Source organism: Podarcis vaucheri, assembly GCF_965113315.1.
Source record: "Podarcis vaucheri genome assembly, chromosome: 4".
Taxonomy (NCBI): Eukaryota; Metazoa; Chordata; class Lepidosauria; order Squamata; family Lacertidae; genus Podarcis; species Podarcis vaucheri.
Window position 1 is genome coordinate 77,478,537 of NC_138762.1, and position 17,855 is coordinate 77,496,391.

Sequence of the window (17,855 nt, forward strand, 5' to 3'; positions counted from 1 at the left end):
AAGACAAGCAAACAATAAAACATTAGCTTAAAAATATTTGAATGCTGTATTTATTTGTGATAAAGTTACCTGAGAGTTGTCAGTGGTTCCTCCTTCCTGCTTCAAGAAGTCATCTATTAATTTTTGTGGGCTCCCAACAGAAATTGCCATACTTTTTGCAGGACTCCCAAAGAGCTTGTTTTTTAAAGGACTGTGGTTCTTTTTTACTGGGCTGACCTGGTTTTTTTTCCTACTTCTTTTCTTGTTTTTCGTAACAGGCTTCAAGTTCGGCAAAGGATTCTTTGCTAATGGGAATAAAAGGAGTGAGAGTTATTGAGCACATAATGACTAAAGAGATGATCCTCACTCAGTTATTTCCATTACACTGAACATTATTTGACAAAGTTCTACTACAGACTTACCAATGGTACTTTGCTGAAAAACTGCCCCTATAGGTTTCTGTCTTTGATCATATGCCTGTCTCAGCTCTTCCTGCAACTCTGATGGTAGTGCAGCAAAAACTTCAGGGTCCACCTAAGCAAGGAAACATCCATCTGTGGTCATACCAATGGTGTATAACATTGATGTTTACATTTCTGACTTTTGTCTCATTTATGAAATGGATTACCGTGGTACCTCTTGTTACGTACTTAATCTGTTCTGGAGGTCCGCACGTAACAGGCAACCTCTCGTAACATGAGGCGCACTTTCACTAATGGCAACTCCCGCTGCTGCAGCGCCACCAGAGCACGACTTCCGCTTGCATCCTGGGGCAAAGGTCGCAACAAAGGGCATCTACTTCCGGGATAGTGGAGCGTGTAACCCGCAGCATTCGTAAGGGGGACACTACGTAACACGAGGTACCACTGTAATACTCAATGTTTATAATAAAACATCAGTCTAAATTATAAAAAGCACTGTGCTGTTTGTAACTTTAGACAGTACAAATTTCTTCAGAGCAGGGAAACTAGAAATCTATAACCCCTGAGCAAATACTTTATTACTAAATGCAAAGGTCTACTAGTGTGTTATCAAACACATACTGTCATTCACCTGTGAAAATGCTGGCAGTGCTATTACATTTATTCCGGTATCATTGCTTGGTTCTTTGACATCTGGTATTTGTAAGAGAACTGCCCCAACAGGCTGTGGAGGAAAACTAGTATTGTATCCATTCACAGGCTCCTTCTTGCTACTATCGCACGTCTCTGCTTGCTGAAGAGAATACATTTGCTCTATTTGATCTCGAAGATCAGGTGGGAGTGCTTCCAAAACAGACTGATCCAGCTATGAACAAAAACAACATTCATCTTTCAGTTTCAGAAGAAATGACTTTTAACCACACACATCTGCAAGGAGGAGAGGGAGATTATGTACAGTGGTACCTCTGGTTGTGAACGGGATCCGTTTCAGAGCTCCGGTCGCATCCCGAGGAATTCTCAACTGGAGGGGCTGCTTCTGTGCATGCACGCGGGGCGAAACCCGGAAAAATACTTCCAGGTTTGCTACGTACGTATCCCGAAGGATACGTAACCAGAGGTGAACGCAAGTAGAGGTACCACTGTATTATTTTGTGCTTGCTTAATTGCACAGATACAAAAGGCATAACTGAAGAAGCTGTTTCTTCCCCTGTACTAGTTATTTGTGTTCTAATCAAAATAAATGAAAGAGTTTGTATGGGATGTTACGATATGAGAGCAACGGGGTGTGCATTTTCCATGCTGGGAAATGTCGCCTATCTAGATCTCCTGGACTGCGGGGGATTGCACCCAGGGCAGATCACCGGTAAACAAGCTCTGGGATCCTGCGAGGGGGGCCAGCCTCTCCCAAGGGGGCTTGTTTACCAACATGGGATGCATATTTCATTTATGGATCACTTCCCATGGAGCATTCTACACTAGCATATTGTTCATACAATCAATGCCTAGGTGTAGCTATACCACATTCTATGCACTGTTGTACTGATACAGCCAAGACTCAGGGACAGCTTAAAGGGACAGCTCTCTCATATGCTAGTGACCAAAAAGCTATCTGCACAGCAAAAACCCATACAGAAGCCATTAACAACTGCAAACAACTTATCCATCCAAGAACATGTGTTTTGCATATGTTCTCTTGCAGGATTTTATATACTGTACTTTTAAATTAATGTTTTATCATTGTTACAATATATTTTCCATACAATATATCTAACAAAAAGTTAAATTAACCAATTTAGACATAGCCCCTTCATTCCTCCGTTTGCACAAGCTGCAATTAAGCCAGAAAGTGTTGACCATAGTTTCCCAAATCAGGATCCTAAACTAACTTAAACCATGTTTTAGGATCCTGACTTTTTCAAAGCCAATAGCCATGATAGCCTGGTTCAGACAAAACAGGAACCCGTGGCTAATTAGTGACTAACTGCATTCAGGAAAGCTGCAAAGGGAGAAACAAAGGCGCTGCATGTGTGCACAAGCGGATCTTTTATATCCCAGCTTATTAAGCTATGATTGTCCAAACTGGGCCAGATTTAATCCAAAGGATAATGATTACGAAATTATTATAGTATTGTTTGAAGAAAAATATAGCTTCTCCACAAGTTTAATATCTCATAAGCTTCCCTACAGATTTCAACTACATTGGGGAAACTACAGTGGGGAAAACTAACTGTTCCCATACCTTAGCAATACACAATTTGCAGTATGAAGGAGGTACTGTACAACCTTTCTTTCTAATAATCTGTGAAAAACAGCCCAAAATAAAATTCTAAGGTTCTCTCAATATAGGTCAAGTCTGATCATTCTCTCCAAAAGGTTGAGCTCTGTCAGTGCCACCCAGTATGCATCAAAGCTCCTATGATCCCATAGTTTTCCCCAAACAGAGCTGTGTTTTGATCAGATTACCATCAAGTATGAAGCAAAACTCAGCCACTAGATTCCCCCTTAAAAATGGAATATTAACTCTAGTTCAAAACCATTCTGCCCAACAGAAATGCTAACGGGTACAATTCTATATTATTTCGCATGGCAGTAAATCCCATTAACCTTTAAAAATGTTTACTTCCAAGTAGACATGTATGGGACTGCACTTTAAACGTAGTAATGTGTTCACATTTATTGCTTGAGGCATTCCAAAGACTCATGGAAAGTATCACACAGAATGTGGAAACAGAATAAAAATATGGATCATATCCATTATTTGCTTTGTATTAAGAAAGAGCAAAAAAAACTTCAGACCTTTCTTTACATTATTCTTACCAGAAAGAAAATTTTACCTGGGAAGGTGATGGTACCTCAATACTTAAATTAAGTCTTGATTTTATACTGATAGGCGTGTGCAAACCATTCAGACTGACTACAGGCTCAGATTTGTTGGCAACACGATTGGCATTAGATGTCAGAGACGCTGGCATTGTACATGCTTTTGATGTGGAAGATATTTCAACATCCACAGCAGCCACAAATACTATGAACGCAGAAAAAAGACAAAAGTTTAACTGTTCAGAAATACCTAGCACATACAATTAAAGGAGCCTGACTACTCTATTTTACTTTCAATTATTGCAAAATTAAAAGTTATTAATGAAATACAAAGAAGTTATCAATAAGAACAAATGTTTACAAACAAAAATGTGTAACACAGTCAATAAGAAGCCAGGAGAAAGGAAGCACAATTTCCATTTACTGACCTTCCTTGTGCTGCTGTTCTGAGTTCTTTATTCCTTTTGGGACTTGCAGAAGATCAATGATGGAATTAGCTCCACCAGGTAAAAATCCAGAATGTACTGATGAGTGAGAGGAAACAGCTGAAGTTGTTTTATTGGCTGGAACTAACTGATGTACTTGAATTCCAACCTAAAAAGAAACAAAAAGGCACATTGTTTATAAACAGAAACCATTTTCAACAAATAATGTAGTTAATATTTTAAACATTATTTATAGGAGAGTATTTAAATTCTTATAATATAATAAGTAAGCAGTATACACGATAGCTTTCTGACCAAGAAGAACCAAACATAAGTATAATAAGCTCAACGAAATCTAAAAATGGAGATATTGGCCTTTCAAAACAGGTTATTTTCTGTAAGTCTTTGTAATTTTACTCAAGAGTGGATATCCCCATTTAAATAAAAATATCTGGACTGTCACTGTCCAGTCTCTCAAACACTTAAAGTCACATTTTAATTCAAATCCAAGTACTAACCTGATCTGTTTTCAATGACGTTGATTTGTAATTTTATCACCCTGCTTATACTGTAACCTTAATAGAAAAATTGAGCTTAAATAATAGTAAATACTTTTGCAGAAGAGTGTGTGTTTGTGTGTGTGTGTGTGTGTGTGTGTGTGTGTGTGTGAGAGAGAGAGAGAGAGAGAGAGAGAGAGAGAGAGAGAGAGTGAGTGCATGCTTGGCAATTTCAGTGATTTAACACTTACCCCTCTCATATCAGAAATATTTAACTTCATCGTGTGGAACATGTTCAACATTTCTTTACCAATCACTTTGGCACTATTTGTTGCATGATCGAGAGTCACAGTCCTACAAAGAACACACATTTTAAAATGTATTAAGTTATTGATCAATGGCTACTACTTGCAATAGCTATACAGTGGTGCCTCGCAAGACGATTCTGTGATTCTCTTCGTCTAGCGGTTTTTTCGTCTTGCGAAGCAAGCCCATTGATGGATTAGCGGATTAGCGCTATTAGCGGCTTTTAGCGGCTTATCTGCTTAGAAAGGGGGGGGGGGAGGAAAAAAACCAGCAGGAACTCGCAAGACATTGTCATCTTGCGAAGCAAGCCATAGGAAATTCATTTTGCGAAGCACCTCCAAAACGGAAAACTCTTTCGTCTAGCGAGTTTTCCGTCTTGCGAGGCATTTGTCTTGCGGGGCACCACTGTACACTACTTCAGAATCAGAATGCCTGCCAATAATAGTTGCTAATGATCTATCAACCATGGGAAACAAAGGTAAGGGGGATATGATAGAGATTTTATAAACTTATGCATGGTGTGGACTGTGCAATTACCGTATTTTTCGCTCTATAGGGTGCACCAGCCCATAGGGCGCGCCTAGTTTTTTTTTTGGGGGGGGAATAAAGAAAAAAAATTATTTCCCCCCCCCAGACGCGGGGCTGGGGAAGCCCAAGCTTCCCCCAACCCCAGCCCCCAGAACAGGCTCCTATCTGCAAGCCTTGGGAGCCCGGCGGGAGTTCCCGCCGGGCTCCCAAGGCTTGCGGATATCTGCCGGAAGCCCGGGGTGCGCTGCGAAGTGCTCCCTGGGCTTCGGGAAGCAGGCTGCTATCCGCAAGCCTTCGGAGCGCGGCGGGCACTCCCACCACGCTCCAAAGGCTTGCGGATAGCTTCCTGAAGCCTGGAGAGCGAGAGGGGTCTGTGCACACCGACCCCTCTCGCTCTCCAGGCTTCAGCGAAAGCCTGCATTTGCTCCATAGGACGAACACACATTTCCCCTTCATTTTTGGAGGGGAAAAAGTGTGTCCTATAGAGTAAAAAAATATGGTATAGAGTTCTACTATTATGAGGGGAAGAGAAAAAGAACTCTAAAGCATCCAATGGCAGGAGATTCAACATAGGCAAGAGTAAATACTTCTCCAAACAGTGTTTCATTTGTTTTTAATGTCTTTTTGAACTTGTTTTTAATTTTGTATGATGTTATTGTTTTCTTTTACGTTTTTATATTGTTAAATGTTTGCAAAGAGACTTAGATATGCCTTCTGCTGATGTCCAGGAATTTATTAACTTATAGCATACAGTAGTACTAATATACATGTCTACTTCAGAAGTAAGACTCTTTATGTTTAATGGGCTTGCTCCCAAGAAGTAGGTAAAGGATGGCAACCTATGCTTTGGTTTAGGATTGGCATTGGAGAAAAGAGGGCTATTGTGCCTTTAAAAAACTATCTTCACAATTGGGAGCAGCAGGACACAGTTAAGTCCTCATGTTGAGCATGAGATTATGGGCAGAAAATTAGCAATGACTGTACTCTAATTTTATGTTATGACCCCTTCCACAGCAGACATTTTTGTCATGTCATGCCTCCATGGCAGCCTTTTTTGACTGGAGCTCTCAGCATTCTCTGAAGATTCAGAATGTGTTCCTTAGTCCAAAGAGCCTAAAGCCTATGTACCATACTTGCTGGCTGAAGGGAAACCAGTATGTAAGTCATTGAACCATTTTTAGAAGTAAGAAAACTGCATAAAGCTTAGATTTGTAACCAGCATAGGGAACTACAGTCTTCCCCTAAATGCTTATACTATGATGACAATGTTTTATAGGCTCCTGTCATGCAAAGGCTGTAGAACATGACAAAAGAGAAGATCAGCAGAGTAGGTTGTTTTAGTCAGTTTATTGTCCACAATTAACTAGCAATTTAATTTTTACAAGGCATCTTGTATATCCCACAAAAATGTTCATCTGTTATGTCATTCACTGAAGCAAATCAGAAACATATCAGTAAAATGTATTAGATTCTCATGCACTATATAAATAAGAAAGAAAAAGTACCTGCTTAAGAAGTCTAGGACATAGCACCAAGAAAGATTATGTTCAAGTTCACATTACCTTACAGAACTAGGTCTACAATTATTTGAAAAATTGTTTACCTGGCAATACTATCACAGATTCCATGGCCTCCAAATTTTGCAGGTTCTGTTGGGGCCCCCGCTTTTCTGGCCATAATTTTGAGAGTTAATCGTTTGCCTTTCATACCAGCAGCTTCCAATCTACGTTGGATCTCTTCTGAAAGACTCAAAAGGAAACCTTCTGCTTCTTTTGGCTAGAAATAGATAAAATGGGTTGTAAAAAAGTAAGGGGGAACAGTCTAATACTGAAAGTTGTACTGACAGAATTAATCCACAATATTTATACACTAGGCAGGATTCACAAAACAAAACAAGCTGCGCCAACAGACTTCCACTGTGCAATGGGGCTTTCCGCCCATGCCCCAAAACTGGCTTGGGGCAGGTGTTGCTATAATTCCCAGAAAAGTACCCAGGAGAGGGGAGATATTTTCATCTGGTGGGCTGAAATGCTTGCATATACAGAATGGAAGAGCACTGACTCTGAATTCCACCCCTTGCATTTATTTTTTATAAAACATATTCATTAGTTGGCTCACTTGGTCAACTGTACACACTTTTAAACTTCCTACCTTCTGCATTAACTTAAACAGAGCACACACCCTTACATAGGGTGAGGCTGAAATTGGGCAGATGTGCCCAGTGCCCTGCATAAGCAAAGAGTGCACCTTAGTATGCATTACAGCGAGTGTACTCAGCTATTGTTGACAAGAACCTTCTAATGGTCATGCAAGAAATCCCAAACATTATTTGAAAACCACTGGTATACACTACTTATGGTCAGGTGAAAGAATATGCTATCTGCCTAAAGGTCATACATTTCAGCATTAGGAACACAGGGAGGTTATCAGACCACTGGTCCATTTAGTTCAGTATTATCAACAATGATTGGCAGTGGGGCTGCAGGATTTCAGAAAGGGACCTCTTCTAACTATAGCTGAAGAAGAAGGGTTTGAACCTGGGACCTTCTGCATGCGAAGGAGATGCTCTACCACTGAGCTACGGACAAGAATTAAACATAGAAAAAAATGCAGCTAAATAGCTGCAATACAGACAAGTTATTTTAAGATACTGACTTATTACTGCACAAAAGTTATGATTATTTTTACCTGGGTAAATCTTATACCATAGTTTATCTCAGCTGAAACAGATTTTCTCTCTTTCTCTCTTTGAACCGGCCTATCATCCAAACCACGGCAGAATCTGTAGAGCATTTGTCCTGTTTTGGGGCCAAATTCTTTCTGAAGCTTTGACATTGTGACACACTGCAGATCTCCACAAGTTTTTATACCCAAAGATGACAACTTGGATTCCATTGTCCTACCAACTCCTGAAAAAATAAATACATTTTTGCCTTTGAAGTCTACAACTGGGAAATGTAATTCACTTAAGAAAACCAACGTGTATTAATATTTATGACTGCCGAGAAACTATTAATACAACAAGCAACAGTGATGCCAAATTCTGGCATTCACATTTCAGGAAGCAACTAGGAACACCACATATTACAGGATCTAAAATAATTCTGAGCTCTAAGTAAAAAGACCCCTAGAGACTGTAAAACACATGAATGTTGTACCAAAACGATTAAGGTTTTAAATGACAATTTTAGGTTATATTTTTATAATATATAATATTATATATAATATATATAATATATATTTTTAACTGCCACTATATCTGAATTGTCTCTGTTATACCCAATTGCAATTCAATGTATTCCTGTTGTGTTTTATGATTTTCCTGATATTGTAAGTGAGCCGGAACTGGTCTGTGACCGTATGTTGACATATTCAAAGGGTACAAATGTGTTCTTTTGCCTTGCTTGTACATTTTATAAGAGATAAATAGCTCAAAATGAAAGTGTTTTAAGCCACAGCCACTCTCAAGCTTTGGAGAGTGTTGTATGCATTTCTCACCCAGCATGATCATAAATCAAATGCTTATAGCAATTTAGTAAGGGATAATCACTTTCAGAGTTGTGTTCCACAGGGCAGAGTCTTGGGAGGGGAGCTGAGAGAACTATGACTGATTCTCTATACAAAACTGGGAGTGATTATACTAGCATAAATTTACCTGGAAGATAGCTAGTAAGCTGGCTTCTGATAAAATCATCCACTTCTTCTGGCTTTAAGTGATATTGTCCATCTGGCTTTGCTCGGCGCGTTGCCATTCTAGCCAGCAAAATGTTTGAACCTAAAAAAATGACAAATAGAATGTAGCTGAATAAATCCAAATTGTTATTAAAAATATTAATTCACACTTTGGTATATCACCATCCCGGAAAAGAAGAGGAGGAAGGTGGATCTCACGATTTATGCCCTCAGACTTATGAACACAGGAAGGCAGTTACAGCACCAGCCAGGTCACAGGTGATGATGTTTTTTTTTGCTATAAACACGAGCTATGCAATTTCCTTTGGTAAATGAGAGCCTTTCTTCACACTGCACATGGCTTGCCTATAGAATTTGCTACTTGGGCGGCTTTAAAAGAGGTTTAGACAAATTCATGGAGGATAATACTATAAATGGATACTAGCCATGACAGCTATTACTACCCCCAGTGCCAGAGGCAGCATGCCTATGAATACCAGTTGATGGGATTCACATGTAGGGAGATTGCTGTGGCACTCCGGTCCCATATGCGGACTTCACATAAGCATCTGATTGACCACTGTGAGAGCAGGATACTGGACTACAAGTGCATTTGGTCTAATCCAAGATGATTCTTATGTTCTTATGAATGTCAGTAGCAGCTACAGGAGAATATGAAGAATCCATGCATACTGCACTAAAATGTGGAGGTGGTTGCATGGGGAGGGATTCTGTACCCCAACTTCACTAGTGACATCCACGTGTCCGTCTGGTTTTCCAGTGTTCTGAATCCAGTGTACAGGATCCACAAGCATGTCCAGCTGAGAGCATGGAAGGCCTGAAGCAGGGAAATGATTCTGCTGTATCCATCCATGCATTCAACATAGGATGTGAAAAGTGATAAGGATGTGTGTATATTAAGGTGTGCATTAATGATCATGTCATTATTTTACCTGCATAAGTTTCTATAATGTCAACATTAAGAAAAAATATTATGGTGATGAACAAGATAAAACCAGCAATAAAATTACATTCATAAAGTAAGTACAAAATACATTACAAATCAGCAGATTAGCTTAATATAGCTGGATTAACCCTCATGTAAAGCCCAGGCAAACATTTGTAATAAGTGCACATTTGTATTAAGTTGACATTTAAACCCATCTTAACATTGTTTAGATATTTTTTTTTAGTATAAATAATGAACTAACCTATTCCAATGGAAGCAGGACACTTGGTCTTGGCTTTTATTTCAGAACGGATAACACTTGCTAATTCTTCTGCTGTCAATCTGGTTTCTGCAATGATTTCAGTGATGTCAACTAGTGCTTCATCACAACTGACTGCTTCAATGTTATGAGTATAGCTATCAACACAAAGTAAAAGGAAGTGAAACAGCAGCAACAGCTCACCAAACACGGGACAAATAAAATCTCCCCAACTGTCTTGTCTTCTAATTCTATGGAACCTAAATATATAACTGTGCACTAGAAAATTCATAGGCAATACTACTTTCCTTCTTAGGACTAAATTCATGTTAGTAAAGTGTGAGCTTGAGAAGTTTTACTAGTCTTATTCCAAGCATTTGATACAATCATTTCATTAACTCAAAGTAATATCTAAAGGGTACATCAACAGAAAATCTGATGCATTAGGTCCAGTCTAGATGACATGGAAACACGATGCCTCTGCTCAGATAAACAAGTGGGAAAAGGAGCTCTTCTTTTTACCCAAAAGGTGAAAGCAAATGTGGGGAACTGAACCATCCACCCTTAACTTCCCGGTACCCTGCCATGTTATGAACGTCTCTCCACCTCAAGAGAAGGGGAGAAAGTTCACCTCACCTCACCCACACTCAGTTTTTAGTGTGTGAAGTAGCTCCAAACACTACATTTTTAAGGTGAATGGGCCAAACAACTGAATAAGAAATGAGGCATCAAGCCAGGTCTAAGTTTAGATCTTAGAATTCCAGGTAAACAATATTTTTAAATATAACATTCAAATATGAACCAGGTTCTCCAAATCCACTGGGAATTCTTTACCTGGTCAGCTAATGCTGAATCTCTTAAATTAAAACAGAAAGACATGCTAATGAAATGTCTGCAGGAGCATCTGAAACCACATCAAAAAGAAAAATAATTAATTTCCCAATACTTGTTTTACCTTGCCAGGGTTTCGTACATGCTTTGTGCAACTTCTTTGTACGCCTGAAAGTCATAGGGCACAGCGTGAAGATTTGGACACAATCGTCTTGCTTGTCCAAAGAACATCCCATTCTTTATACCAACTTGCCTGAAAACAACCATAATATTGGTTTAATATCAACAGTCTATAAAGTTAAAACAACTACGGATTTGGAATTTTTCACTGTTCTTGTACCTGGAGATAATAAAGTGCCCTCAAAGAAGCAGATTACTGATACATTACAAAAGTCAATGTATGTAAATGTGAGACCAGATGCCCAAGAAATTGCTGATAATGGTGGTGAAATCCTAACAACAATATATCAGACCATTTACTGTCACGAGTTAGAACTTGACTTTTTTCCCCACATTGACTTTATATAAGGAATGTACAATGCTTCTGGCAACTAGCCTGGAATCAAATCTCACAGTGGTCTGGTCAGCACAATACACCATCCAATTTAGAAACAGAAGATTGTGGTGCAACAAATGGAAATTTTGCCTCTTTTACACATACACACACACACTCCTCTCGCTATTCTCCAGCCAGGCAATTAAGATGTATTTTTGGAGATCAGGGACAAAAACAGAATCTAAGACTGAGGAAAACTGCCTTGGCTGAAGACAGGAAATAATTTGGAGTTAAGGTCTTCAAGGGAATGCTTACTTCCTAGACTTTGTGTGCATTCCCCACCTTTGGATGCTAGGTGGAGATGACATTCCATTTGACGAACTATCATCCAGGAACAACACAGAAGTGAGGCACAGGCACAAACCCCTGCTATTCAACTAACTTGGTGCGCTAGCTGGAGCCTAACCCCATATGTATAACTTCAGAGTTACTGAAAAGCAGGGTGGGTTCCATAGAGATAAATCACAGTGAACAATTATGTTTTAGGGAGCAACTTGAAAATGAAAACCCAGGAAAATAATTGTTTGCCTTTTGGAAGGGCATTTTAGCAATACAGAGCTGCAGGGAAATGAGGATACATATGCTCTCTTTGAAGAGCTGTAGCATGAGAGCTGTTCTCTCATCCTCTTTCTTCTCTTGTCCTGAACGTGTGAGGTGGACATCTACATAGCAAAATGAGAGGAAAAGCTGCAGTTCACAACTGACTAGCAGGAAATAGTTTTCTCTTACCTGGCTTCATAACTGCAAGATGCAATTTCAGCCATTGATGGCACAGAGATTTCCAAGTCAATTCCATTCACTAGTGTAGACTCTGGATTATCTTCATCTGGTGAGTCCAGTTCACTTGCTCCTGCTTGAGAAATAATTTAGCTATATTGTAGTTAATGGTTAAAAATAAATTACTTTCATAGGAAGTTAATATAATATTTAAAGTTATTTTATTAAAGTAAGGGTAGCAGTGTTGGCCTACAAAAATTAACGTATTTTTTGCACCATAACACTCACTTTTTTCCTCCTAAAAAGTAAGGGAAAATGTCTGTGTGTGTTATGGATGCATATTAAGGAATTACCTTTATTACCAAAATACCACAAAATAGTGTGTAAGCATTTGAGTTTTCCACAACTCTTCAACAGACTATATGGTAGACTAAGCACTAAGGTGGGAAGGGTGCAACTGTGTTGCCAACATACAGACTGCCTAGTTTCTCTCTATTTCTGTTTTCTACCATGTAAGGAGCCTATGGATGGAAATAAACCTGGATAACCACCAGTTGTGGTGGTTCCAGATGGGGGACTAGCCATTATTAATCCTTATTGTTCTCAGGAGGCCTTTGAGAAACCTGATACCTGCATAGCACACAGTCTTATTTGAATGTCTGCTGTCTTCTTCCCAATTTCATCTTGAGACTGATCGTACGCAGGCAACATGCCTTCAACATCAACTCATTTGTTTTTTCTTCTCTTGCTTCCCCCACCCCAAACCCAAATTGTGGAGTTTATCATCCAGCCTAATAAAGAGTTCTGAAGTACTCAAAAGCTTTCATGCTGTTTTGTGAGACTTTTGTCAGGCAAATAAAAGTATTGCCCTAATATGGATTTGATAGTTTAGATTTCCAATTTTTATTATCTAGTAATCTAAAGATTTTATGTCTGCATTCCAGAGTGCTAACTAAAAATAGTAACAATTCAAGTTTCACTTCTCATAAATTCACAGTAGCGTTCTCCCCCCCCAAAAAAAAAATATCCCACACAAAGGTGTAAGCTAACGGCCCAAACAGAAAGAAGATTGGAATGTAGAGCCCAAAATGGTAGTCTTTGGTTTTAGTCTACAAATTGGTTTCATGAGCTACAATTGTGAAAATCTTATGAGAAGATTTTCTAAAGCAAAAATGTCCCTCAGTAACGCCTTGCTGTTATTACTTATGAGGGCTCTATCTAAATGTTTCTCCTTTGCATGCTGATCTTGGTGAAATCCAAGTAGAAAGGCCCTTGTGAAAGCATACAACTTATGCTTGGCTCCTCAACCACCCCCGCAGTGGCGCAACTTTTTTTCAAGGTAGAAAGAGAGCCATGTACACATGTACACTTACTGGACTTTTCAAAGAACTCATTTCCCACAAATTTCTTCTGTGGGGAATTGGAAAAGTGCTACCACAGTTACAAAGGGAAAAGCAGCTATGTGAAGTTGTTACAGTTTGGATTTAAACATAGCAAATAGTCACAGTAGTATGGAACATTTTATGACCCAAGTTACACTTCATCTATGAAATCTCCTTTTAACTTTGCTATAGAATGAGAGATTTCCTCCTACCCATCTTGCCTAATCTTTTAAGCATATTTACAGAGATACTTAAATTCAATGCAATAACTATTCCTTGTCTGAAAATAGTTACCTGTTATTAAATCAGTACAAATAAAAAGAAAATGGGAATAACATATGCAATATGTAGTTCATTCAAGTACACTATTTAAGCAGAAAAAACCCTACAAGCTTCTCTCATTTGATGGTCAACAACCTCCCTCTACGTCTCGAATTTCTTTTGCTCATTATTTGTCCAAAATATATGGCCATTTGAGATTACCAAAAAAGAGACAAGCTTTTAAGTCCGAGTCAGGCAGATTTATGTTAAAGAACTGCCCCTAACAAACTAACCAGGTACCAACTATGAGCAAAACATACGGGAATGAGTTACAGTGTACAAGAACATGCTAAGTTGTACACAGAGATCACAAAGTACAGCTAGAGACCTACCCTAATATGCTAATGCTTACTTTGAAAGAAGAGGTAAGTAACTTGGATTTGGCTTTCATTTCTGCATTGAACATTAAGAGTTATTTTTCCAAACTGGTGCATTCTTCATTACTGCTGAATTGTGCCACAATCTGAGTTTGAAATGAATTATGATGTAATCTTTACAGGGCAAAGAATGTAGAGGATGAAAGATGTGAGAGACAGAACATGAATAGGCTACTATCTTGACAGTTTAGCATTGTTGTATTGATGGGCTCATTCAAGTTACCCAACATATCTGCAACTGCAAATTAGAGCAAATTATGCCCCAAACAAGAACAATGTCTTTAGTCCTTTTGCTCTTCCGCCCTGGCATGAGAGGTCATCATCTTGTCTATCTTCATGAGTTCGATGGGCTTCTCCACAGTGCAGCACAGTAGATCCCCCCTTAAGCTGATGGTCACTTCATGTAAATTCAGGGCAATGGGAGACACATTGTCCTCACTGGAATGCAAGGTAGAGAACCTCTCATCAAAAGGTGGAAAACTAGACAGGCGCATGGTGAATGTGGAGCAACGGATGGAGAAATCAGAGGCCAGGACCCAAGTCTGTGAAAAAGAAATCGCTGAGAATAAATCTGTATCTCACGTGATGATAAAAAAATTGTTGCTCTTTAGAATGAAAATTGAAGAAACTGGGATTGAGGGAAAGGAAGGCTAAAAATATTCATATCTTGAGAATGCTGGCAGATGAGGAAAGGAACCTAACCCATTGGCTCTGTGTACTGATTTCCCTTTCTCTTTGGGTCAGATAAGTTCTATCAATAGAACAATCATTACCTGCTCTCAAGGAGATACAGAACAAGAATGATAGCAAATCAAAGCAACACAATTGTGGATGGATAAAATTAAAGACTGGTTTTTAAGAGGCCCAAGATTCAACTCTTTGGAAACGTTTGTCCAGTAAGAGTGACAATAAAAGCAGGAACTATCAACAAACAGGAACTTTGTAAAAGATGGGGCTGATGTTGGAAAAGCACCTATTTCTTGTCAAACTAACGTTCACAGATCCTTAAAGTAACTGTCTCAGGGATCATAGATTAGCCAAGAGCAGAACACAGCATGGAGAATGGGAGGTATGAACAAATGACATGGTTAGTCATATGTAATAAACTGAGATTAGAATTTGTTCCAAATCATAGATGGGTGTTATTTAGAGTTTGTACATGGATTACAAGAACAGAATTTACCAGTAGGTTAAAAAATAATTTATACACACACATCCAAAGCTTTTATTTTGTTTCAATACCTATCATATGGGATAATTTTTATATAGCAGACATTTCCATGATCATTCCTACGGGAAAGTACATGTATTTTTTCTGTATTTTTAAAAACCTATGTGCCACTTTTAAATAAAACATTATTTATATAGGAAATAGCTCTTGAAGAGTCAGCATGCTGCTCATTGCATTTGTTTATCAAATAACCCACAGGTCAACATACTGCTGAAAAATGAAAGTAGAAAAATCACAGAGAAATACAAAAATTCAAAATATGCATAAATATAAAAATCTAATTACCTACCAACTAAGTTTTAAAAAACCATGTGGGTTATGTCAAGAAGCATACTTTTGCCAAGGTAAGGAATAATGGGAGTGATTTGAGAAGCCTAGTTCTATTCTCCAACATTCTTGGAAAGCGAAGCCTTGTATGAATTTGTAAAACTTAAATCAGCATGCACTGCGAGACAACACTATAATACGCAAGGTCCAAGAAGTTATAGGCATAATGGTAAGAATGGCACCTTAAATCCTCATCACAATGAACACTGCTATAGCAAGATGTACACTGCTGCAGTGTTCCTGCATTATTAAGACAAAGCAAGTTCTGTGACTCACGTGACTAAACTCATTCTTATCAGCAAGATGGGTAAAGGGAAGGAAAAATGGGGATGCATAGGAGACTAGGATTTGTTATGGCACAGTAGCAGCTACACTATATTGTACCAGAAACCAGAGTACAATAATTGCTCTTACATACATCACAGTAAACTATGACGACAACAACAACAACAACAGCAGACTCTATAAAAGTACTATAATGCCACCAGAGGGTGGAGAAACTATCCAGTCTTAGAGAGCAAGAGTAGCTTGAAGGTCCACATAAGTCTCTAAAGTTCCCACAGAGGTACAAATCAAACTTTAATAATCGTTTTTCATATAAACACTAGAAGCCTCTCTCATGCTATTTATTGTGCATGTTAAGGATACAGAAGAACAAAGTAACTTAAAAACTTGAGTGTAAATTCTACTACATTTTCACATATGCCAGAAATGTTTAAAGTAAGCACACTCTTTTAGTGTTATTTACAACAAGTGTTAAAAGATTGCATCTTGTGCTGTCAATAACTTATGCATTGACAAACTATAGCTATATGAATGCCCTTGTTTTTATTGAGGTGTTTTATCCCATTTATCAGCCCTAAATGGACTGTCAAGGCAGCTAGTACTAAGACTATGAATGGAAAATATTATCTCTGAATATTCTGAAAATATGTGAAAAACATGAAAGCAGAACAACTTCTATATCTGTAGTTCTTCCCATTACTTTAATTTCCACTCTACTTTCCACTCCACAATCTGTAGTATTTATGACAAATCTCAATATGGTTATTTATCTGATCTCCAATAGCAGAAGCTAAATCTAGAAGTAATTCTGACTTGACACAGTGCTACTGATGCTGGTTGTAATTAAAGTATTTACACTGAAAAATACTTAGGAATGTCTATTTGAGTATCTAAAGGACACAATACTGGTACAAATGTGACATATGTAGTGACACATTGTATCTCCTGCGGCCCATCAGCAGAGGAACAGAAAGGGTGCATTTTTGAGTTGTCCCATTTGTTAGATCAGCCAGGCTTCGGGGCCACCTCAATCTCATTTTGCCTCCTCCCTTTGGGGGCAAAACCAGGTCTGAAACCCGAGGCATGCTATCAGAGGCTGAAAGAAATACATATATATCAATTTAGCATTAATAACTTACACTATGTTTGGGATGGATTTTTATCATTCTACGTGAGAAACCAATCTTAGCTGTAAAGCAGGAAATAAATAGGATAAATGAACGTACATTTTATTGCCAGTATCCTGTGCTAACATTTAACTGTGGAATGCACTACCAATGCACTATTAAAACAGCTATGCTACATAATACTTTAGAATCAGGGCTTTTTAAAAGTACCTTTCAATGTATTAAAGAACTGGAAGATCTTAGATGTCTTGCACTGGACAAGACAATCTAGGAATAAAGCAACATCGCAAAACAAAATTCAGGAAACCATATCTAACAATATCTATTCTTGACTAAAGGATTACAGTCCACTTAAATCAGGCACCCCAACCATTTTCTGCTGGGGCTAAATTTGGAAATCTGAGAAACTGGCATGATCACCAGAAAAAATATCAACTTCAGAAACTGTTTATGTATGCAACAGCAGCAGCCCAGATCCTACTAGCTCAAGGGTGGAAGGAAGACAATATGCCAACGATAGAAGAATGGCAAATGAAAATGATGGACTATGCAGAAATGGCAAAACTTACGGAAAAGCTCAGAGACAATGACAATGAGAAATTTAAAAAAGAATGGGAAGCATTTATTGTATATGTATAAAAATATTGTAAACAAGTAGAAACACTAGCAGGCTTTGACTAAACATTTGCAAGTCGTTAAGTTGAGATAAAATTTATGGAAGGAAATTTGAATTGAAATAGCAAAATTTGATGGCATGCATTTAGGATAAAACAATATAAGGATAAGAAAAAGAGGTTTACGTAAATTATGCAGAAAAGGTATATATTCAATGTACCAGGAAAGG

General features: G+C 38.4%; 1 protein-coding gene across 2 annotated transcripts in view; it reads right to left on the reverse strand.

Annotated features, from left to right (window-relative positions):
* The window catches only part of REV1 (REV1 DNA directed polymerase), a 42,347-nt gene that overhangs the window by 6,522 nt on the left and 17,970 nt on the right, over positions 1–17,855 (reverse strand). The window contains exons 9-20 of one of the 2 annotated variants that reach the window (XM_082220021.1): positions 11,974–12,094; positions 10,813–10,941; positions 9,861–10,015; positions 8,633–8,752; positions 7,666–7,886; positions 6,581–6,753; positions 4,395–4,497; positions 3,650–3,815; positions 3,236–3,426; positions 1,033–1,266; positions 402–513; positions 70–284 (exon numbers count right to left, since the gene is read on the reverse strand). In XM_082220021.1, coding sequence (XP_082076147.1) covers positions 70–284; positions 402–513; positions 1,033–1,266; positions 3,236–3,426; positions 3,650–3,815; positions 4,395–4,497; positions 6,581–6,753; positions 7,666–7,886; positions 8,633–8,752; positions 9,861–10,015; positions 10,813–10,941; positions 11,974–12,094 — 1,940 coding nt within the window. Of the gene's footprint in view, positions 1–69; positions 285–401; positions 514–1,032; positions 1,267–3,235; positions 3,427–3,649; positions 3,816–4,394; positions 4,498–6,580; positions 6,754–7,665; positions 7,887–8,632; positions 8,753–9,860; positions 10,016–10,812; positions 10,942–11,973; positions 12,098–17,855 lie in introns of both variants that reach the window. The other variant, XM_082220020.1, reaches the window with a different exon arrangement.